This window comes from Oncorhynchus masou, chromosome 9 (assembly GCF_036934945.1).
Source record: "Oncorhynchus masou masou isolate Uvic2021 chromosome 9, UVic_Omas_1.1, whole genome shotgun sequence".
NCBI classification, from domain to species: domain Eukaryota; kingdom Metazoa; phylum Chordata; class Actinopteri; order Salmoniformes; family Salmonidae; genus Oncorhynchus; species Oncorhynchus masou.
The window spans coordinates 54,636,250-54,660,599 of record NC_088220.1 but is presented as its reverse complement, the minus strand read 5'-3'; the positions used below and the strand labels follow the sequence as shown (position 1 = coordinate 54,660,599).

At 43.4% G+C, this 24,350-nt stretch overlaps 2 protein-coding genes across 5 annotated transcripts in view; one reads left to right on the top strand and one right to left on the bottom strand.

Moving 5' to 3' along the window:
* The first annotated feature begins 1,698 nt into the window (after window positions 1-1,698).
* LOC135546220 (transgelin-like) lies at window positions 1,699-7,498 on the top strand. 2 transcript variants are annotated; one of them, XM_064974467.1, is made up of 6 exons: window positions 1,699-1,843; window positions 4,693-4,730; window positions 5,836-6,030; window positions 6,331-6,502; window positions 6,649-6,751; window positions 6,884-7,498. In XM_064974467.1, exons 2-6 carry the CDS (start codon window positions 4,719-4,721, stop codon window positions 7,020-7,022), a joined length of 621 nt encoding a protein of 206 aa, XP_064830539.1. In that variant the 5' UTR covers window positions 1,699-1,843; window positions 4,693-4,718; the 3' UTR covers window positions 7,023-7,498. The 2 variants fall into 2 exon arrangements, with proteins under 2 accessions (XP_064830539.1, XP_064830540.1); XM_064974468.1 differs by lacking the exon at window positions 4,693-4,730 and having other exon boundaries at window positions 1,701-1,843.
* An 810-nt stretch (window positions 7,499-8,308) lies between these two features.
* Window positions 8,309-24,350, bottom strand: part of LOC135546219 (proprotein convertase subtilisin/kexin type 7-like) — a 30,344-nt gene continuing 14,302 nt past the window's right edge. For 2 of the 3 annotated variants that reach the window (XM_064974464.1, XM_064974465.1), the window contains exons 9-16: window positions 23,041-23,208; window positions 20,307-20,411; window positions 20,052-20,154; window positions 11,949-12,105; window positions 11,670-11,770; window positions 11,438-11,531; window positions 11,157-11,274; window positions 8,309-11,075 (exon numbers count right to left, since the gene is read on the bottom strand). In XM_064974464.1, coding sequence (XP_064830536.1) covers window positions 10,932-11,075; window positions 11,157-11,274; window positions 11,438-11,531; window positions 11,670-11,770; window positions 11,949-12,105; window positions 20,052-20,154; window positions 20,307-20,411; window positions 23,041-23,208 — 990 coding nt within the window. In that variant the 3' untranslated portion in view covers window positions 8,309-10,931. The remainder of the gene's footprint in view (window positions 11,076-11,156; window positions 11,275-11,437; window positions 11,532-11,669; window positions 11,771-11,948; window positions 12,106-20,051; window positions 20,155-20,306; window positions 20,412-23,040; window positions 23,209-24,350) is intronic. The other variant, XM_064974466.1, reaches the window with a different exon arrangement.

The following is a 24,350-nucleotide window of genomic DNA, read 5'->3' as shown; positions in this document are numbered from 1 at the left end:
CCACTCAAAGAATGTGAGCACATTCAGAATGTGGACAAAATCAGAACAAAGGGCGCATGTTAGCACCAGGTTTAAACGGGCTAGTGATACCTTGGTGAGATGGGAGGAGACACAGTGAGACAGAAACCCCAACAACTGACTTAATGTAGGATGTGAGGGTGTGAGGCAAAGTGAGTTTACACTACTGGGGGTCTGGCAAGAGAAGGAGTGATGGTAATGAGAAGGGAATGTGTTACTAACTACGACGTCCACACATCCTCTCTTCCCTACCCCCATTTCTCTCTTACCATACACACACACGCACGTTTGCCCAAACACAACTCAGCAGGCCAGTTGACGAGCATCTTGGACATAAAAGGTCTGCTGTGCTCTGATGGTGAGATGACTCTTGTCTTCACTCATTTATCTCTCTCAACCTCAGATTCCCTCTCCTCCTCCTCCTCCTCCTCCCTTTACTACTCCTCCCGCTCCTCCTCTCGCATGGCCCTCCCATCTCTGTGGTCACACATTCCCCCTCTCTCCTCTCTCTCACTCCCTCAGCATATTTCTGAAGTCAATACCAGACTTTCTGAAATATGAAGGGGGGAAAGAACAGATGTGGTGCTAACATGATGTATTAGGGCCAAATGGACAAAGTCTGTTGTAACAGTCTGTGCCACTATCCACGGGCCTGATATCCTGATGGGCCCTTAATGACACCACCTCTATTCATCACCTCCTCCTCTAGCTCAAGCCTCTCTTTTTCAATCTCTCCATCCTTCTCTTTTTCTCTCTTCCCAGGCAGAGCCTCTCTCTCTCTCTCCCTCTCTCTCCCTCTCTCTCTCTCTCTCTCTCTCTCTCTCTCCCTCTCTCTCCCTCTCTCTCTCTCCCTCTCCCTCTCCACTCTGCTGATGGAGTGGTGTGGTGAAGTATTTGGAGTATTCCTACTGACCAATCCAGAGCCTCCTGGCAGAGCTCCTCTCGCACTGAACAGGCCTTCCCAAATAAGGATGCACTTTTTTAACGGACAACAAAAAAGAGAAAAAACAAGAAAGAGGGGAGGAGAGAGGGAAAGTTATAGACGAAAGGAGGGAGGGATGGAAGGAGAGTAGACAGAAAGCCCATGCCCTTTTAAGGCGGTGGTTTCCTTTTTACTCTCTCTCTTCCTCTCTCCTTCTTAGCTAAAGCCCTGTTTATAAATGATGCTAACATGCGCCCTGAGTTCTGATCTTGTCCACATTCTGATTGTGCCCGATTTTTAGATATGTGTAGAATAAAAGACACATTGTGATCTGATAGTGATCAGATCTTCCCACCACCTCTGGAGGTAGTCATACACGCATTGTGTATGGATATACATCATGTGTTAACAGATCTGGATGGTCAAACCATTTCAATAATCCTTATAATGTCCTTTAAAATCATTGACAGGTAGCACCATTGACTTATGGCTTCTGTAAATATGGCTTCCGTAAATACATACAAATCATTTTGAAAGAATATCTATCAAATAATTTGCATACAGCGAGGCACCAGTTAATTTGGTCACAATGAGGACACAGTGGACGGATAGGAGACACATTTTAAAACAATGTATAGACGCAACAAACCTTGATCAGATAGTGGTTGGGTCATATTTGATGAGATCATGAAACTCACATGTTAGCACAAGGTGTATACGAGGCTTAAGAGAAGTGAAGTCATTTCAGCTTGTCTGGTCCTTTTAAGCCAGCACTTTTCCGAGGGAGGACTTTGCTGGAGCTAGAAGTATACAAACAGTCAGTCACACACACACGGACACACACACACCTCCTGACCCGGCGCTTGTACAGAGGAAAGACTCTTCACTACATACTTTAACACAGTGAGTATATCTCTTTACTGAAGCTGCTTTTGGGTTCCAGTCAGAAGAACACCGTGCTGAGACGGTAGTCTGTCAGCCCTACCATGGAAGCCTTATCCTGAGTGTACAGAGCCAGAAGACCCATATGGCTGTCTGTCAGCTATGTCATAGATTTTTGAGAAAAGTAACATTGTCAGAGCACTGTGTTCTCTAACCATGTTTTCATTGTTTCTCTAATCCTCCATACTGTATGCCTGTGTGTCTCATACTCCATCCTGTGTGTGACTGTGTGTGACTGTGTGTGACTGTGTGTGTGAATAGACACACATAGTAAAACTAATAATCTATGTGGGTTGATGTCTTGGTCAATGGGGTACCGGGTGCTAGAGCATACCTTTAGAGAGGGATGGGATATGTAGTTCTGAGAGGGATGGGATATGTAGTTCTGATATGAGATGGGGTGTTTCTACTGCAAAATAACCATCCGAATCAGTCACAAAGATGTAAAGGTAACAGAGAAACAGTTTGACCAGCTTGGCCCTAGGGAGAGATCTGGGATAGGCAGCTCCTCTTGTTACAGACACAATTGCATAGCTCAGTTTTCACTTGCAAATGACTGACTGCCGTACATGGGCTTTGGCTCGGAATTCAATAGCCAACAAAAGTTCACGGCAAACACACTTTCCGAAGACTAAAGACACGCACACACACAGACAAAAGACGCAAACAAGTAACACAGAAACACAACAGCTGTCATTGATTATATATGCGATTAATCAATACGATTTCTCAGCCTAATCTTTGCTGGGAGTGGACAGGAGTGTTTTTGTGAGAGACAGAGCGATAACAATGGGAAACCAGCAGCAGCTTCAGTAGCTGTGGAGTTATCTACAGTACAGTAGGCCTAGCAGTAGCAGGAGTAAAGTCCCAGAGGCTAGCTGACCAGCAGCAGTAGGAGATAAGATTATCTTGAGCTCCGTTTCAGTGGCACTGAGGCGCCGCTGGCATTACGTCATGGCTTTCGCCACAGTTCACAGACCACAGCTTTCAAACTGTGCTTCATGGCGAGACAGCCAGCTGTGTTACTATGGCGAGACAGAAACACAGATGTAAAACAGACATGAAAGGAGCGACGGAAGGTGATGTCATATTTTCATTAGGATAAGTGGACACTGTTTCATACTGTAGTACCAGTAGTTGAGAAGCAACATGTAGTTCAGAGGCTGAATTCTACATGTCCTACCAAATGTAGAACTCACTATAATCAGGTCAAAATAGAAACATAGCTACGTAATTAACACACACACACACACACACACACACACACACACACACACACACACACACACACACACACACACACACACACACACACACACACACACACACACACACACACACACACACACACACACACACACAGAGAGGGAGAGAGACAACCCAGACTGAGGCCAACCCACAGGCCAGCCTGACATACTGTTCTGGAGATATAAGGCAGGGCCTGATGCCAAACCCAACAGTACAGTAGGTTCCTAAGCACACATACATACCATAATGGAACCAGGGTCCCGTCCCATGTGAACTGACATCTCAGACCATCCATATCCCCTCTGTGGAGGGCAGTGACCTGTACTGGCAGTGGCACACAGACGAAAGGGCCTTTCCACATTGGAGGAACAGCAGTCTTATCTCTGATGGTCAAAATGCTTGTTTATGAAGTATAGGTCAGGACAACTGGAGGGAGAAGTAATGACATAGTTAGCAGCCTGACCTTCCTCACATTCCTCTGTAATGTTTCTGTAATGATGCACTGTGCGAGGGTTTGACTGAGTGTGTTACGGTGAGGTTGGGAGCTTATCGTGGTCTGACTCTGAGGAGGAGGATGTGGGGAATATTAGGCACTTGTCTTGTCTTTGTGGTTATGAGTTCATGGTTAAGGTTCCATGAAACAACTGAGCAGCTTGAAACTCAAAAAAAAAAAAACTCCTGTCAAGTTTCTGTATTTTGAAGGCTTCATAATCGTGTGACTGGATTGTTGGCAGATAGTGTCTAGAAGGACTGTGCCTTGGTCTACTTCTTTGGATGATGGAGCAGCAGTAATGTGTGACTGGGCCCAGTGCCACAGTCCAGGACTGTGTGTTGATGGCTCCCAATCAAAAACAACGCGGTGACACAGATACATGCTCTTAATGCCAATGTTCAACGCATGACTGCTGGCTCAGAACACTAGGTTAATGGCGGCTGATCGATACATTTTCTCTTAAGTGTTGTCTGACTTAAAATGATGAGTCAGTATGGGAATGAGGAAGTGGAGGCGCATAAGGTGTGTTTTTTGAGCTTATCGTTCAAATACTAGGCATGGGAAGGGTCCACGCTGACCTTGTGGTGGAGTGTGAGTAGTTGGGTGGAGAGAGAGAGAGATCTGTTTCGGCATCATCTCCAACTGTGAAAATACACACTTAGGAAAAAAGGTGCCATCTGGAATCTAAAGGGGTTCTTCGGCTGTAACTATAGGAGAACCCTTTGAAAAACCCTTTTTGGTTGCAGGTTAAAAACCTTGTGGTTACAAGTAGAACACTTTTGGGTTCTACCTTTTGGGTTCTACGCTTTCCACAGAGAGTTCTACATGGCACCCAAAAATGTTCTTCCTGGAACCAAAAAGGGTTCCAGGAAGAACCCTTATGGAACTATTTTGTGTGGATAAGGGAACTGTCTCCTTATGAGACATAGATGGTGTCCAGATCTTACATTACTGTTGCCATTGGCTACCCCATCCAACAGCAATCTGGGGAAGGACCCCGCATGACGTCCAATCAGGATGAAGGTGAATTACAGGTGGTAACATTTAACATTTGACCTTTAACCCCCAGGCACATCGTGGTATCCTGACATCAAGATGGCAAACAAGGTGACAAGAGTGCACTGATATGGGCTTTGCACTTGGCAGCTTGGCCCAAAAGCAACAGTTTTGCAAGCAATGGTGTTGGTGACGCCTAGTGTGTTTAAGAGAGAGGCAGAGATACAAAAAGAGAGAGAGATTCTGCTGATTCTAGGGCTCCCATTGTACAGCAATTTGGCTCCTGATATTTAGTTCTGTAATTAATGCAGAGGGGCTGAACTGGTGTGCATTCGGAGACAATCGTCTTTGGGAGGAGTGGCTCAATTACACGCCTTTATAAATGCATGACATCTATATGTGTGTGTGTGTGTGTAAGTGTTCGCAGGCATATTTGTTTGTGAGTGAATCTGCCATTTGTACAAAGTCTTCATGTGTCCGCATGCGAATCTGCCCACATATCCACAGAGCTGTTGGAAATGGCTTGACTTGCAACTAAGGTAATATCTGTTTCAGCCAAAGGCCAATGGATAAAGGAGTCCCTTCGTATTAGTCATGATAGCAGATCATAGCACAAGTGACATGCAAATGAGTGTACATACTCACCTCAGGCACAACTGATATGGAAACTCATACATTAGACATAGTCAATGTGACAATGTCATCTGAACCAGGGAATGCTTTCACGTCTAATACCAGATCAAGATGATCTCAGACATCATAGAACAGGGAGCCTCAGCTAGATTCAGCCGCATGATGATTTGATTCTTCAGCGGATGGTCAGGGGACCGGAACATAATTACAAATCATCTGTAAACTGCAAATTGACCTCAAGAAGCCCAACTGGGTATAATATTTGACTAAAACATAATCATGTCAAACTTTGCTTACATTTGTTTACAATTACATACTGTATATCTCTCTATTTTGCGTGGGAATGCTTTGAAACAAATTTTCAAAATTCAAATCACTTGGCTGGTGTTTTTAATATTTTATGTCCAACAATAAACTAATAAAAAAAATCTATACCTTGGGGTGCCAAATAAAATCCACTAGTTGGGGGAACCCTATCACAGAGCAACTCCCTTCACTTACTCACATAAATATCAATATTTCCTCTATTTAATATCTGTTCTACTCCACTCTGTCTCTCCCGCTATCCCTCTCGGTGGGAAAGGGTCCCCAGGTAGGCATGGCCAACAAAGGTCCATCTTATGGCATGAGCCGTGTGGTGCAGGACAAGATTGACAAGAAGTACGACGCTGAGGTGGAGGAGCTTTTGGTGCAGTGGATTGTGGCCCAGTGTGGATCTGGAGTTGGGAAGCCCGAATCTGGCAAACTGGGCTTCCAGGACTGGCTTAAGGATGGATGTGTGAGTACCAACCCAATGCCCCTCAGAATGAAACATAGATTTCAACTTAATGGCATTCAGAATTCATATTAGCCATTTATTTGAACCATCTTTATTCAGTCTAAAGATTTGTGTCATCAGCAAAGAGAACGGAGAAACAAACCCTTTGGAAATCAGATTATGATAATAAACCTGTACATTTAAAAACAACAATGTGCCAAGTATCGAACCTTGGGGGACCCCACAAGAGTATATGACGGTACAGATGGTTCTTTTCTGCCAACATACTCTTACTCTTGTCTTTATGTTCCTATACCCCAGGTCCTGAGTGAGCTCATTAACAGTCTGCATAAAGACAACAAGCCCATCAAGAAGATAGCCAGCTCAAGCATGGCCTTCAAACAGATGGAGCAGATCTCACAGTTCCTAACTGCTGCTGAGAGCTTCGGTGTCATCAAGACCGACATGTTCCAGACCGTGGACCTCTGGGAAGGTTCGCAAAGCATGTCCATCTCATCAAACAGTCACAACAATGACAACACAGGGCATTACATATGCCACAGATAACAGCGGATGTGGTGTGGGGAACATACAACGGTGTGGGGACTTAAAGAACCTGCTGTGATTTTGTGGTGACAGGGAAGGATCTGGCTGCAGTCCAGAGGACACTGATGTCCCTCGGCAGCGTGGCTGTCACCAAGGATGACGGCAATTACCGCGGCGACCCCAACTGGTTCTTCAAGTGAGTTTAGAAAAATGTGAAGAGTGATGGTGTTGCTGGTGTATTCAGTCAGTGCTGGAGCTGTTTAGAGTTGGGTTGTGTATTGTGCTGTGCCAGTGTGTGTTTGAGTTCATTGTTCATGTACCCTTGCAGGAAAGCCCAGGAGAACCGGAGGGAGTTCACAGACGACCAGTTGAAGGCGGGGAAGGGTGTGATTGGCCTGCAGATGGGCTCCAACAAAGGGGCGAGCCAGACTGGCATGTCGTACGGAGCCACCCGACAGATCCAATAATAACAACCAAACCACTGACCCTTGTCCTTTCCCCTCCCTTCTCCACCACACCCTGCACTGCCCTCTCAACCCCCCTTTACCCTCTCACTGCAGCTACGACAAGCCCCATAGATGAAGTCTTAATGGCTCAAATCAACTTTATCCCAGTGTAGTAGGAACAGTCTCACTAGTATCACACAACACTATGACCAGCCCAATATTACAACCCAAATCTACACTGCAAATACCATATGTGAAATGTGAGTCTTAAGGTGAAAGGGACAACATGCATATACAGCTGTCAATCACTCATCATCAAACGCAATTCTCATGTTTACATGAGACTGATATCTGAATCATAGAGAAGGCACTGAAGCGACCAAACTACGCCTTCTTATTACAAGGACATTCTATCCAAATGTAGAAACATTGAGAGATTGCTTGAGAGGTCGTTTGAAAAATGCCAAATAAAAGGAAGGAAATGAGGTTGAAGTTCATTGCGTCTCCAGTGTTATGGATGAGTTTCTCAAGTTAACAGCGCTATACTGTATGTACCAATCCCTGCCAACTGCTATGGCCGCAAACAGACCCATATTTTTTGTAGTCTTATTAGCTCCATTTGTCCTAGGCCTCCCACAGTGGAAAAGCAGAAATTCACTACTTTCATTCATCTGCTTGCTCTGCACTCATATTTAGCCTCACATTGAAGCATTTAACCCGTGTATTTTCAGGACAACCAGGGCTACAAAGTAGAAAAAAACAATGACATAAACAGTGGCATTCATAAGTTTTATTGACAAATGTCAATATACAAATAAGTCCGCTAAGCAAAAACCTGATTTGTTTTATAAGAATCCTGTAAGTACAGCAATAGTTTGCTCAGTGGAAAATGAATATCCAATTAGTCAGTGACAACTGTGTGGAGTTGAGTTTGACAGCAACCATGTGAGCTTATTACAGTATTATAGACACAGTCCTGGGATTTCCTATGATCTTCTATGTAGAAGAAGCGCGTAGCTTCTAACGACTCATGTCAGCTTTTTACAGATGGTCATAATACCTTGTCAGAACGGTTTGAGCTACGTTACACACATTTTTGTGAGAATAACCATTTTTGTGATCTGCCCTGGTCTCAAACACCGCTCTGGCTCTGCCCCCGTTAAAACACAGACACACAGTTTAAACAAGGGTTAGAAGTCCAAAACACGCCAGCGATGGTGGGACTCAAGAATGATATTGAAACGTTTTTTGTGCTAAATTCCCATAGTTTGATTAAGGGAAATTATGGAAAGGATCCAGCCGGAAACTTCCATCAAGAATCTTTATTAATTTTACTCAGTCAAGCGGTGACTTGCACAGCAAAACACCGGCTTCCAGTTCAGTAAATAAAAATAAAATCTTTAATATGTTTCAGTTCATAAAAATCATCAAACTCTGATATATAGATGTACAACACACACATATTACAGTTGATAAAAAAAAAAATTAAAAACACATTCAACCCCACACTCAGATCCCAAATCAAGTTCAAGTACTGGAAAAATGTATACAGTCTGCACAAAATAACATTCCAAACAGGAGGTCTGTTTACAAATAATTAACTTAAAAGATGCACAGAAATCGCTCCATCGTTTCCTGGTTGCTAAAATACGAATAGTTCGCGTAATTTCAGTTTGTGACAAAACAAGCAGTCATTGTGTAGAGAACCACCGTACCATCTAAACCGCTTTGAAATATATTTTCCATAATAAAAAATATTGTATATTCAGCTGTTTAAAGTTAGTGTACAAAACCGAAAGTAAAATAAGCAAAAACTTTGGAACGGGAAGCATAGAAATAACACACATAGAACAAATCTACCGCTTCTTAGACAGGAATGAATGATCTCACATTTCTATACGAACTTGGTCCGGTCACCCAAAACTTACATATTGTAGCTTTAAAGCTGCTACACATAGGATTTCTTTGAATTTATGCATTGTAATTTCAGAAAAATGTCCATAATATATCTGGCGCTAATAGTGGAATGAAAGTGTTTCACAGTATCACTTAGCCGCTAATGTTGGGATTGGCTGCGATATTTGCATACTGATTTCTCCCACCGGAACGTAATCTGTTGTCAAAATGGGAAAGCTGTTCTGAATTCGTGGCTGTGTTATCTCGTGGAAATTATTAATTTCCTAGTTGCAAAAATTCTACACTGTTCGCTCAATTTCAGTTTGCGAGAAAACAAGCACAGAATAGTGTCAGTAATCATTGTACCATCTAAAATCGTTGCAATATTATATATATATATATATATATATATATATAGACGGCATGGACTGGACTGGAGACTGAGCTAATATAAAATATATTGAAAAAAAATAAAAAATAAAAAATATATATATTTTTTTACAGCTGTTTGAAGCTGTTGGACCAAAACCAAAAGCAACTTGGTCTAACATCCAAAGGTCACCCGGTCAAATTGACAATTGTGGGAATCATTTGAGTCAACATGGAACATTATCCCTGTGGAATGCTTGACACCTTGTAGAGTCCATACCCTGACAAAGTTTCATGTTTCGTACACAGTATTAGACACTTCCTGAAATTACAATGCAAACATTTGAACAAATCCTATTAATCAAATAAATAATTTAAAAAGCAGCCATAATCTCAAGAGCATTCCATCACTCACACACCGTCACACATCCCCAAAACCAAACACCATTTACATCTTAAAACACATTCACACGCACAGCATTGTAATGCCTTCCCATGGTGCACACCTAATAAACTTTGGAAGACTGACTTAAACTTCAAGGGCTGGTTACGGACCCAGACTATAACCTAATCCTGGGCTAAAAAGCATTTCCAACGGATATTCGTAATTGATCTTGCTTTTTAGTCCAGGATAATCATTGTCCAGGAAACCACCCCAGGAGTGCTGCTCTGTCTGGTTGTCCAGCATGCCGTCTAATCCCACAGTAAAAGACCCAGGTAAGTGACTGAACCAAATTAGTCATACACACTTCAACCCAAAGACCAGGCCAAACTACCAACTCTATAGCACTGCTAGGTGCCGGAGGGTCCTGAGAGATCCAGAGGGTTTAGGTTGCTCCCCCGCAGTACACTTACTCACATACGCTTGGGGCTCTGCAACGCTGATAAAAGGCCACAGGCTTGGGGCTCTGCAACGCTGATAAAAGGCCACAGGCCTGGGGCTCTGCAACGCTGATAAAAGGCCACAGGCTTGGGGCTCTGCAACGCTGATAAAAAGGCCACAGGCTTGGGGCTCTGCAACGCTGATAAAAGGCCACAGGCTTGGGGCTCTGCAACGCTGATAAAAGGCCACAGGCTTGGGGCTCTGCAACGCTGATAAAAAGGCCACAGGCTTGGGGTTCTGCAATGCTGATATAAGGCCACAGGCCTGGGGCTCTGCAACACTGATAAAAGGCCACAGGCCTGGGGCTCTACAACGCTGATATAAGGCCACAGGCTTGGGGCTCTGCAACGCTGATAAAAGGCCACAGGCCTGGGGCTCTGCAACACTGATAAAAGGCCACAGGCTTGGGTCTCTGCAACGCTGATAAAAAGGCCACAGGCTTGGGGCTCTGCAACGCTGATATAAGGCCACAGGCCTGGGGCTCTGCAACACTGATAAAAGGCCACAGGCTTGGGGCTCTGCAACGCTGATATAAGGCCACAGGCTTGGGGCTCTGCAACGCTGATATAAGGCCACAGGCTTGGGGAGCGATGGGTGGGCCAGTGAGATCACAGTTCCAGCCCACATAGCTCAGTCTCCAGTCCAGTCCAGTTTGCCCCCCTGGGTTCACAGCAGGCCTAGACTGATGAACGGCGGGTGGGAGGTCGTAGAGGGAAGAGGTTTTCTCCAGTGTTATGTGGCAGCGTCTCCAGTGATTAGTCCAACACACAGTTCTCTCCAGCTCAGAGCATCTCCAGCACCCTGTGGGAGCCCCGCGTCCCTCTGTCCCACCAACACAGCCCTCTAAAGTCCAGGTTGGCCAGGGTCACCTCCAGGGTGTAGTACAGGGACCAGAAAAGAGCGAAGCAGCCCAGCAGTAGCAGAGACTACACAGAGATATGGTGATGGGAGAGGAAGTTACAAAATGAGGCATATATTGTGTGTGTGTGTGTGTGTGTGTAACATACCTTGAGGCTGCTGGATGTGAACGGGCTGACCGTCTCAGGGGGGATGTCCATGCCTGCAGGACAGGGCAGGGAGAAACTGCTGTCCAGATACTGCCCCCCCATAGCCTCCTCCACCACACTGTCAATCAAAACACACAACCAATCAATGCTCACATCCACTAAGGGAGCACCAATGACAAAATATCCCTTCCCTTTAAAAATACAGGATCCAGAAACAAACAATATATGTTCCATTTATATAACCCAGGCTGCTGTTTTAACAGTGGTCTGTGTCTCCTGACCTCTGTCTCTCCTTGACCTCTTCGAAGGACAGAGAGGAGCCGTACAGAGTGAGCTTCCAGTGCTTCAGAGAGCCCAGGGGCCACGCAGGCTCTTCTAAAAGAAAGAGACACAAGGACAAAGAGAGAAGGACAGAAGGACAGAGAGGGATGAATGAGCAGGAGAGAGCTCATAGTGTAGATATGGTCTTGTAGTGGTCAGGGGCAGGCGAGTGAATGACAGACAGAGACTGACCCTTACTGTGGTCAGAGACTTGCAGCCTGTACTGGCCCTCGGCTCCCTCTCCCCAGCAGCGCACAGTGGAGAACGTCCAGTCTGAGTAACCCGAGGTATCCCTGGAGTAACACGCAACAGGACAGAGGCAAGGATTCCAAAACAATGGCTGTTATACGTTATGCAAAGTTTAAGAGTAAAACTAAAACAAGCGTGTACATCTGTTATTACTGCACTGTTGTAGCTAGAAACAAGCATTTCGGCCAATAAACTTTGATGTGTGTGTGTGTGTGTGCTCACGTGTCCAGAGCACGGCGCGCCCCGATGAGTGAGGTCATTCCACTGGGGCAGAGCAGCACAATCTCCACGCTGCCGCGGCGAGAATGGACCAGCGTCAAGGTGACAGACACGTGCTCCAAGGTCTGCATCCCTGACTGCCTGAGGTCAGCTGCAGTGACTGGAGTGAGAGGAGCACAGAGACCCTAATACATGACTATATGTCCTTCTATAGGAATGGCAGATGAGCGAATGAAAACTATAACAGTGAAGGGTCTGATGTGGACACACGTGATAGACATTTACTCTGGTAGCCCATAGGTCCAATCTTAATTGAAGCCATGTAGGGACACTCCATTTAGTGTGGAACTGTATTTTGTATATGCATCTGCCCCAGACACTCCATTTAGTGTGAAACTGTATTTTGTATATGCATCTGCCCCAGACACTCCATTTAGTGTGAAACTGTATTTTGTATATGCATCTGCCCCAGACACTCCATTTAGTGTGGAACTGTATTTTGTATATGCATCTGCCCCAGACACTCCATTTAGTGTGGAACTGTATTTTGTATATGCATCTGCCCCAGACACTCCATTTAGTGTGAAACTGTATTTTGTATATGCATCTGCCCCAGACACTCCATTTAGTGTGAAACTGTATTTTGTATATGCATCTGCCCCAGACACTCCATTTAGTGTGAAACTGTATTTTGTATATGCATCTGCCCCAGACACTCCATTTAGTGTGAAACTGTATTTTGTATATGCATCTGCCCCAGACACTCCATTTAGTGTGAAACTGTATTTTGTATATGCATCTGCCCCAGACACTCCATTTAGTGTGAAACTGTATTTTGTATATGCATCTGCCCCAGACACTCCATTTAGTGTGAAACTGTATTTTGTATTTCTGCCCCAGACACTCCATTTAGTGTGAACTGTATTTTGTATATGCATCTGCCCCAGACACTCCATTTAGTGTGAAACTGTATTTTGTATATGCATCTGCCCCAGACACTCCATTTAGTGTGAAACTGTATTTTGTATATGCATCTGCCCCAGACACTCCATTTAGTGTGAAACTGTATTTTGTATATGCATCTGCCCCAGACACTCCATTTAGTGTGAAACTGTATTTTGTATATGCATCTGCCCCAGACACTCCATTTAGTGTGAAACTGTATTTTGTATATGCATCTGCCCCAGACACTCCATTTAGTGTGAAACTGTATTTTGTATATGCATCTGCCCCAGACACTCCATTTAGTGTGAACTGTATTTTGTATATGCATCTGCACCCAGACACTATGCCATTTTAGTGTGAAACTGTATTTTGTATATGCATCTGCCCCAGACACTCCATTTAGTGTGAAACTGTATTTTGTATATGCATCTGCCCCAGACACTCCATTTAGTGTGAAACTCTGCCCCAGACACTCCATTTAGTGTGATATGCATCTGCCCCAGACACTCCATTTAGTGTGAAACTGTATTTTGTATATGCATCTGCCCCAGACACTCCATTTAGTGTGAAACTGTATTTTGTATATGCATCTGCCCCAGACACTCCATTTAGTGTGAAACTGTATTTTGTATATGCATCTGCCCCAGACACTCCATTTAGTGTGAAACTGTATTTTGTATATGCATCTGCCCCAGACACTCCATTTAGTGTGAAACTGTATTTTGATCTGCCCCAGACACTCCATTTAGTGTGAAACTGTATTTTGTATATGCATCTGCCCCAGACACTCCATTTAGTGTGAAACTGTATTTTGTATATGCATCTGCCCCAGACACTCCATTTAGTGTGAAACTGTATTTTGTATATGCATCTGCCCCAGACACTCCATTTAGTGTGAAACTGTATTTTGTATATGCATCTGCCCCAGACACTCCATTTAGTGTGAAACTGTATTTTGTATATGCATCTGCCCCAGACACTCCATTTAGTGTGAAACTGTATTTTGTATATGCATCTGCCCCAGACACTCCATTTAGTGTGAAACTGTATTTTGTATATGCATCTACCCCAGACACTCCATTTAGTGTGAAACTGTATTTTGTATATGCATCTACCCCAGACACTCCATTTAGTGTGGAACTGTATTTTGTATATGCATCTGCCCCAGACACTCCATTTAGTGTGAAACTGTATTTTGTATATGCATCTGCCCCAGACACTCCATTTAGTGTGAAACTGTATTTTGTATATGCATCTGCCCCAGACACTCCATTTAGTGTGAAACTGTATTTTGTATATGCATCTGCCCCAGACACTCCATTTAGTGTGAAACTGTATTTTGTATATGCATCTGCCCCAGACACTCCATTTAGTGTGAAACTGTATTTTGTATATGCATCTGCCCCAGACACTCCATTTAGTGTGAAACTGTATTTTGTATATGCATCTTCCCCAGACACTCCATTTAGTGTGAAACTGTATTTTGTATATGCATCTGCCCCAGACACTCCATTTAGTGTGAAACTGTATTTTGTATATGCATCTGCCCCAGACACTCCATTTAGTGTGAAACTGTATTTTGTATATGCATCTGCCCCAGACACTCCATTTAGTGTGAAACTGTATTTTGTATATGCATCTGCCCCAGACACTCCATTTAGTGTGAAACTGTATTTTGTATATGCATCTGCCCCAGACACTCCATTTAGTGTGAAACTGTATTTTGTATATGCATCTGCCCCAGACACTCCATTTAGTGTGAAACTGTATTTTGTATATGCATCCCCAGACACTCCATTTAGTGTGAAACTGTATTTTGTATATGCATCTGCATTTTAGTGTGAAACTGTATTTTGTATATGCATCTGCCCCAGACACTCCATTTAGTGTGAAACTGTATTTTGTATATGCATCTGCCCCAGACACTCCATTTAGTGTGAAATTTAGTGTGAAACTGTATTTTGTATATGCATCTGCCCCAGACACTCCATTTAGTGTGAAACTGTATTTTGTATATGCATCTGCCCCAGACACTCCATTTAGTGTGAAACTGTATTTTGTATATGCATCTACCCCAGACACTCCATTTAGTGTGAAACTGTATTTTGTATATGCATCTGCCCCAGACACTCCATTTAGTGTGGAACTGTATTTTGTATATGCATCTGCCCCAGACACTCCATTTAGTGTGAAACTGTATTTTGTATATGCATCTGCCCCAGACACTCCATTTAGTGTGAAACTCTGCCCCAGACACTATTTAGTGTGAAACTATTTTGCATCTGCCCCAGACACTCCATTTAGTGTGAAACTGTATTTTGTATATGCATCTGCCCCAGACACTCCATTTAGTGTGAAACTGTATTTTGTATATGCATCTGCCCCAGACACTCCATTTAGTGTGAAACTGTATTTTGTATATGCATCTGCCCCAGACACTCCATTTAGTGTGAAACTGTATTTTGTATATGCATCTGCCCCAGACACTCCATTTAGTGTGAAACTGTATTTTGTATATGCATCTGCCCCAGACACTCCATTTAGTGTGAAACTGCATCTGCCCCAGACACTTTTAGTGTGGATATGCATCTGCCCCAGACACTCCATTTAGTGTGAAACTGTATTTTGTATATGCATCTGCCCCAGACACTCCATTTAGTGTGTATTTTGTAACTGTATTTTGTATATGCATCTGCCCCAGACACTCCATTTAGTGTGAAACTGTATTTTGTATATGCATCTGCCCCAGACACTCCATTTAGTGTGAAACTGTATTTTGTATATGCATCTGCCCCAGACACTCCATTTAGTGTGAAACTTTTGTATTTTGTATATGCATCTTGCCCCAGACACTCCATTTAGTGTGAAACTGTATTTTGTATATGCATCTGCCCCAGACACTCCATTTAGTGTGAAACTGTATTTTGTATATGCATCTGCCCCAGACACTCCATTTAGTGTGAAACTGTATTTTGTATATGCATCTGCCCCAGACACTCCATTTAGTGTGAAACTGTATTTTGTATATGCATCTGCCCCAGACACTCCATTTAGTGTGAAACTGTATTTTGTATATGCATCTGCCCCAGACACTCCATTTAGTGTGGAACTGTATTTTGTATATGCATCTGCCCCAGACACTCCATTTAGTGTGAAACTGTATTTTGTATATGCATCTGCCCCAGACACTCCATTTAGTGTGAAACTGTATTTTGTATATGCATCTGCCCCAGACACTCCATTTAGTGTGAAACTGTATTTTGTATATGCATCTGCCCCAGACACTCCATTTAGTGTGAAACTGTATTTTGTATATGCATCTGCCCCAGACACTCCATTTAGTGTGAAACTGTATTTTGTATATGCATCTGCCCCAGACACTCCATTTAGTGTGGAACTGTATTTTGTATATGCATCTACCCCAGACACTCCATTTAGTGTGGAACTGTATTTTGTATATGCATCTGCCCCAGACACTCCATTTAGTGTGAAACTGTATTTTGTATATGCATCTGCCCCAGACACTCCATTTAGTGTGAAACTGTATTTTGTATATGCATCTGCCCCAGACACTCCATTTAGTGTGAAACTGTATTTTGTATATGCATCTGCCCCAGACACTCCATTTAGTGTGAAACTGTATTTTGTATATGCATCCATTTTAGTGTGAAACTGTATTTTGTATATGCATCTGCCCCAGACACTCCATTTAGTGTGAAACTGTATTTTGTATATGCATCTGCCCCAGACACTCCATTTAGTGTGACACTGCCCCAGACACTCCATTTAGTGTGGAACTGTATTTTGTATATGCATCTGCCCCAGACACTCCATTTAGTGTGAAACTGTATTTTGTATATGCATCTGCCCCAGACACTCCATTTAGTGTGAAACTGTATTTTGTATATGCATCTGCCCCAGACACTCCATTTAGTGTGAAACTGTATTTTGTATATGCATCTGCCCCAGACACTCCATTTAGTGTGAAACTGTATTTTGTATATGCATCTGCCCCAGACACTCCATTTAGTGTGAAACTGTATTTTGTATATGCATCTGCCCCAGACACTCCATTTAGTGTGAAACTGTATTTTGTATATGCATCTGCCCCAGACACTCCATTTAGTGTGAAACTGTATTTTGTATATGCATCTGCCCCAGACACTCCATTTAGTGTGAAACTGTATTTTGTATATGCATCTACCCCAGACACTCCATTTAGTGTGGAACTGTATTTTGTATATGCATCTACCCCAGACACTCCATTTAGTGTGGAACTGTATTTTGTATATGCATCTGCCCCAGACACTCCATTTAGTGTGAAACTGTATTTTGTATATGCATCTGCCCCAGACACTCCATTTAGTGTGAAACTGTATTTTGTATATGCATCTGCCCCAGACACTCCATTTAGTGTGAAACTGTATTTTGTATATGCATCTGCCCCAGACACTCCATTTAGTGTGAAACTGTATTTTGTATATGCATCTGCCCCAGACACTCCATTTAGTGTGAAACTGTATTTTGTATATGCATCTGCCCCAGACACTCCATTTAGTGTGAAACTGTATTTTGTATATGCATCTGCCCCAGACACTCCATTTAGTGTGAAACTGTATTTTGTATATGCATCTACCCCAGACACTCCATTTAGTGTGGAACTGTATTTTGTATATGCATCTACCCCAGACACTCCATTTAGTGTGGAACTGTATTTTGTATATGCATCTGCCCCAGACACTCCATTTAGTGTGAAACTGTATTTTGTATATGCATCTGCCCCAGACACTCCATTTAGTGTGAAACTGTATTTTGTATATGCATCTGCCCCAGACACTCCATTTAGTGTGGAACTGTATTTTGTATATGCATCTGCACCAGACACTCCATTTAGTGTGGAACTGTATTTTGTATATGCATCTGCCCCAGACACTCCATTTAGTGTGAAACTGTATTTTGTATATGCATCTGCCCCAGACACTCCATTTAGTGTGAAACTGTATTTTGTATATGCATCTGCCCCAGACACTCCATTTAGTGTGAAACTGTATTTTGTATATGCATCTGCCCCAGACACTCCATTTAGTGTGAAACTGTATTTTGTATATGCATCTGCCCCAGACACTCCATTTAGTGTGAAACTGTATTTTGTATATGCATCTGCCCCAGACACTCCATTTAGTGTGGAACTGTATTTTGTATATGCATCTGCCCCAGACATTCCCCAGACATTTGCAATCTTGTTTTCGCCTCTGTTCAATCTTGTTCCACCCACAACGCCTTCAACAGTTTCACTACACCATCCACTGTGCAATGGCTCTCTTGCCTGATATTCTACAGCTAATTATTGGGAGGACTTCTGGTACTCACAAGTAGAATAAAACGTCCACCCACCCACCCCAGGGGAATACAGTATGTCTCAGTCCTAGAATATGCACAAAGAGCAGACAGAGTTGGTGACTCCTGTGAGGGACTACCTCTTCCCTTTCTCTCTGGATTCCTGACCTGCAGCAGCAGCGTACTGTAATTCACTGGCATTTCCTCAGCCCCTGTTTACTAATGGGCCTTAATGCTCCACTACCATGTAGGGAAAAACACTTCCCAGGGCCAAGGAAGGAGATGAAGAGGGAGGGATATACAAAGGTGTGGAGGGAGAGAGACTGGCGTTGAAGGGGGGCAGAGCGAGGGGTAGAGTGTATAGGGGTAGAGCAGGATGTTGGGAGGGGGGAAAGGACTTCTTGGATTCCAGCCATCTTCTTCCAAACATACAGGACTGGACTCGTAAGAGTTCCTCAGAGACCCTCCCACACAGACAGTGACCTGTCATGAGAATCTCACTCTTCCTCCACACAATCACGACTGGTGGGTCTTAAGAGTGTGTTACTGCCTTTCATACACGTTTTAAATTATATCAAGCACAAACTTGTTGCAACCCAAATGCTCCAGCTCTGAAATAAGCTTTTTCACCAATATCATAAATTGTCTCAAAGCTAAAATCAACACAATGGCAGTAAATATCATGCCAAAGGCTCTGGCTATGCTTTGTTGGTACTGCATTATTCTCTCCATCTCTGACACACACACACACACACACTCCAGTGATTTTGGCTACATCCCAAAAAGACACGTTACCATACATATTTGCATGACTTTTGATCAGAGCTCTATGAGCCCAGTAGGGCACGATAAGAAAAGAGTGCCATTTGGGACGCACAGTTTTAAAACCTCTGCCATTTCATCAACGCTGGCCTGGCATGCACCCCATACATTCCTCTCCTGACATTTAGCGCAAACATCTCAGACATTTGAAACTTTTTGTACTTTTAAACGACTGTTTTTCTTTTCAGTAACAACACGTCACTATCTTTCGGGAATGTAACGTTTGGGACTGAACATTGGAACTCTAGTCTTCCGTTTTCACATGGGAAGGAACGAGTGCTCATACTAAATGCTGGACCTTAAGCTAATGGACCGGCCAAAACACATAGCAACAAGGACAACAAATAGCCTAGCAATAGAGTAGTTTAACATAACAACCTGCTTCATGTATCTTTGGGAATAACCAAAACTAGCTTACTTTTCAATGAATGGAAACAGAATTTCCATGTATAAATACAAAGTCGATTTGCATCTCGAATTTCATTCATTCAAAACAGATGTTTCACTTGGACTAAAACATTTAGCCTTTGTCAGCAATTCTTCCTCTGCTTTGTCCTTAGAAACGCTAGTCACATGAGACTGGACACACACACTCACTGCTGTGCTGAAACAGTGAAACACACTGCTCCTGACCTCAGAACAGGCAACACACAGGCTGCATACACTGGGCCAGGAGGCCACAGGGAGGCTAGAAAAGAGACGAAGGAAGGAATACAGATATCTCTGCTGTGATGTCACTGTGTGTGTCAGAGAGGGAGAAGAAGAGAGAAATACAGAGAAAGAGAGGGAAGGGGTGTTCTCTCCTCCATAGTTCAGTCAGTGTGCCCAGTGACAGAGAGACTCTGAAGAACATTGCCTAATAAGGGCAGACTGCTGATTGCATGTTGGGAGGGTCTCTCTGGAGAGCACTGACAGAGAGAAGAGAAACAGCAAATACTCAGACTTGCATATTACGAGACTCGCTTGGTTGATCACTCTCTCACACACACAAACTCTACCAACCGTTCCAGGTTAGGTTGAGTTGCTCTGGATAGGCTGGGACAAGAGCCTCCTCCTTCAGCACTGGGCTCTGATAGGACACTAGGAATGGCACCATCTCCCACACCTGATTAATAAACACACAAAAACACTTTCCATAAGGATACCTTCAGTCTTTTTAAATGAGCAGAATATAGACTTAGCTGAAACCAATAATGTATCAGTAGTGTAGTTGGTTAAGCTTGACATGAGTGTGCTGCTGAGACGGTGGAGTGGTACCTTGGCAGCGTTGACCAGCCGCCAGGCGTTGAGCAGGCCGAAGCCGTGCTGGTGACTGTGGTGGAAGCCCGCTCCATTGATTTTCCAGTCCCCTTGCACATCACACTACAGAAACACACACTCTCAATTAGGAACTGTATGTGCCTGCGTAGCAGTGATTGAGGATACAGTACAACAAGGTGAGGACTCTACAAGGCGTCGAAAGCGTTCCACATGGATGCCGGTCCATGTTGACTCCACAGTTGTGTGAAGTTGGCTGGATGTCCTTTGGGTGGTGGACCATTCTTGAGACACACAGGAAACTGTTGTGTGTGAAAAACCCAGCAGCGTTGCAGTTCTTGACACACCGGTGCGCCTGGAACCTACTACCATACCCTGTTCAAAGGCACTTAAATCTTTTGTCTTTCCCAAATCTTTTGTCTTTCCCATTCACCCTCTGAATGGCACACATACACAATCCATGTCTCAATTGTCTCAAGGCTTAAAAATCCTTATTTAACCCGCCTTTCTCCTTCCCTGAGTGAAGTGGACTTAACAGGTGATATCAATAAGGGATCATAGCTTTCACCTGGTCATTCTGTCATGGAAAGAGTGTTCTTAATATTTTATACACTCAGTGTAAATTAATTTGTCCCTATTAAAAAAAAATGGGGGGGACTATGTAGGAAAAGTACAGCAATTTCTAAATGGTTCACCTGATTTGGATGAAAATACCCTCAAATTAAAGCACTTTAACACAGTCATTGACAGAGCCAAAACAACAAAAGTTGTGTCACTGTCCCTATACTTTTGGACCTCACTGTATGTCTGAAGTGTGCTTCCGAGGGCATGTAGGTGACGATGTCACTTTGTAGTCATGTACAGTACCAGTCAAAAGTTTGGACACACCTACTCATTCCAGGGGTTTTCTTTATTCTACAATATAGAAAATAGTTAAACTAATAGTGATGACATAAAAACTATGAAATAACACATGTAGTAACCAAAATACTGTTAAACAAATAAAAAAATATATATATTTAAGATTCTTAAAAGTAGCCACCCTTTGCCTTGATGACAGCTTTGCACACACTTGACATTCTCTCAACCAGCTGCATGAGGCAGTCACTTGGAATTCCTTTCAATTAACAGGTGTACCTTGTTAATTTGTGGAATTTCTTTCCTTCTTAATGGGTTTGAGCCAATCAGTTGTGTTGTGACAAGGTAGGAATGGTATACAGAAGATGCCCTATTTGGTAAAAGTCCATATTATGGCAAGAACAGGTCAAATAAGCAAAGAGAAATGACAGCCCATCATTACTTTAAGAGATGGTCAGTCAATTTGGAAAATTTCAATAACTTTCTTCAAGTGAAGTCGCAAAAACCATCAAGCGCTATGATGAAACTGGCTCTCCTGAGGACCGCCACAGGAAAGGAAGACCCAGAGTTACCTCTGCTGCAAAGGATAAGTTGATTAGAGTGACCAGTCTCAGAAATTGTAGCCCAAATAAATGCTTCAGAGTTCAAGTAACAGACACATCTCAACATCAACCTTTCAGAGGAGACAGCGTGAATCAGGCCTTCATGGTCGAATTGTTGCAAAGAAACCACTACTAAAGTACACCAATAAGAAGAAGGGACTTGCTTGGGCCAAGAAACACGCATAATGGACATTAGACCGGTGGAAATCTGTCCTTTGGTCTGATGAGCCCAAATTTCAGATTTTTGGTTCCAACTGCTGTGTCTTTGTGAGACGCAGAGTAGGCGAACGGATGATCTCAATGTGTGGTTCCCACCGTGAAACATGGAGATGGTGTGGGAGTGCTTTGCTGGTGACACTGGTGATGTATTTAGAATTCAAGACACAATTAACCATCATGGCTACCACAGCATCCTGCAGCGATACGCCATTCCATATGGTTTGCGCTTAGTGGGACTATCATTTGTTTTTCAACAGGACAATGACCCAACACACCTCCAGGCTGTGTAAGGGCTATTTGATCAAGAAGGAGAGTAATGGTGCTGCATCAGATGATCTGGCCTCCACAATCACCTGACCTCAACCCAATTGAAATGGTTTGGGATGAGTTGGACTGCAGAGTGAAGGAAAAGCAGCCAACAAGCGCTCAGCATATGTGGGAACTCCTTCAAGACTGTTGGAAAACCATTCCAGGTGAAGCTGGTTGAGAGAATGCCAAGAGTGTGCAACGCTGTCATCAAGGCAAATATAAAATATATTTTGATTTGTTTAACACTTTTTTGGTTACTACATGATTCCATGTGTTTTGATGTCTTCACTATTATTGTACAATGTAGAGATGTGTCCAAACTTTTGACCGGTACTGTATATTGCACCTGTGTGGCTGTGTAGGTGATGATGTCACTCTGTTGTCATGTACATTGTACATGTGTGGCTGTGTAGGTGATGATGTCACTCTGTTGTCATGTACATTGTACCTGTGTGGCTGTGTAGGTGATGATGTCACTCTGTTGTCATGTACATTGTACCTGTGTGGCTGTGTAGGTGATGATGTCACTCTGTTGTCATGTACATTGTACCTGTGTGGCATTGTAGGTGATGATGTCACTCTGTTGTCATGTACATTGTACCTGTGTGGGTGATGATGTCACTCTGTTGTCATGTACATTGTACCTGTGTGGCTGTGTAGGTGATGATGTCACTCTGTTGTCATGTACATTGTACCTGTGTGGCTGTGTAGGTGATGATGTCACTCTGTTGTCATGTACATTGTACCTGTGTGGCTGTGTAGGTGATGATGTGCTGCACGTCTCTCCAGGTGAGACAGGGCCGGACCTGCAGCATCAGAGCCACCATGCCAGCCGCCAGGGGTGCCGCCGCCGAGGTGCCCGTGTGCCCGTCAGTACAGCCCGTGCCCTGTTGCAGTGACCAGTCTGACGTCACCTACACAGTACACACACACAAGAGAAGAGTCATAAACATGTATACGAATCTCACACGCCATTACAAACAGTCAGTGGTAAGGAGCTATGGGACGACTAGGGAGGAAGAGGGAAAAGCCAGAAAAGATGGAGAGAGTTGGAGATGGAGGGGCTGAACGATGAGAAAAAAAGTAGACAGAAGTGCTAAAACAGACAGGATGTGGTGAGAGAGGGAGAGAGATTGATATGAATACAGGGACAGAGAGAAAAAGGGCTGCTGATGGATTCACTGGTAAACATGATCTTTGACATGCTCAGGCCTGCTGGTATGCTCAGACCTGCATACCAGCATAGATCCCACAGTCCTTCCCAATAGAGAGAAATTACTATGGCTGCGTCCCATTTGACAGCCTATTCCCTATAGGACTTCAGTGGAAAATACCCTGGATAGTCATGGGTTCAATATTTGATGTAAACAAAGAGAGAATAACGTACAAGCTCTGTGATGTGTGTAGAGTTTTGGGTTAGAGTATAGCGTGGATTGTTGCATATGTCGTAGCTTATGAGCATAATATGAAGTGTGCAGCATTCAAATATGGTCCCAAATGGCACCCTATTCCCTATATAGGTTTATATATGAATGCAGCTGCCACCCTTATTGAAGCCATCGGACGCTGTTTATCATAGCGCCTTGTGCTTTATTACAGGTGATGGGTTCTGTACACATTGCAATTTGTTTCAGAATGTGGGCTGGCCCTTCTTGAATTCATGTAGATCGATGCATTGCGCTCTTTTTGTCGATAAAGCCCTCTTGCATAAACTTCTGCCATACAGTACCTCATTGTGAACCTATAGATGTACAGGCTACCGGACCCGGTGCTCAGGGATGGCGAACTCTGGAGATCCCTTCCAGCTCCACTGTGTTGGGTAGATCTACTTTTAGTTTTTGTTTTGCACCTTACATGTGGAATGATCTACAATACACTTTCAAAATTGGAGGAATTGGTGTCTCTAGGGCATTTCAGACAGTTGTTAGGGACCTTTGTACTGAAAAATGTCTGTTTTTTTATGATTGCGTTTTGCTTTTCGTGTATTGTTGTGAATGATAATCTGTATTTTAATGTGTGTATATGAATGTGTAGTTTGATGTGTATTGTGGTGCTA

Coding starts and splice junctions, on each gene's coding strand:
- LOC135546220 (XM_064974467.1), top strand. Junction 6,031..6,330: donor ACTGGCTTAAGGATGGATGT/GTGAGTACCAAC, acceptor CCTATACCCCAG/GTCCTGAGTGAGCTCATTAA. Junction 6,503..6,648: donor GACCGTGGACCTCTGGGAAG/GTTCGCAAAGCA, acceptor TTGTGGTGACAG/GGAAGGATCTGGCTGCAGTC.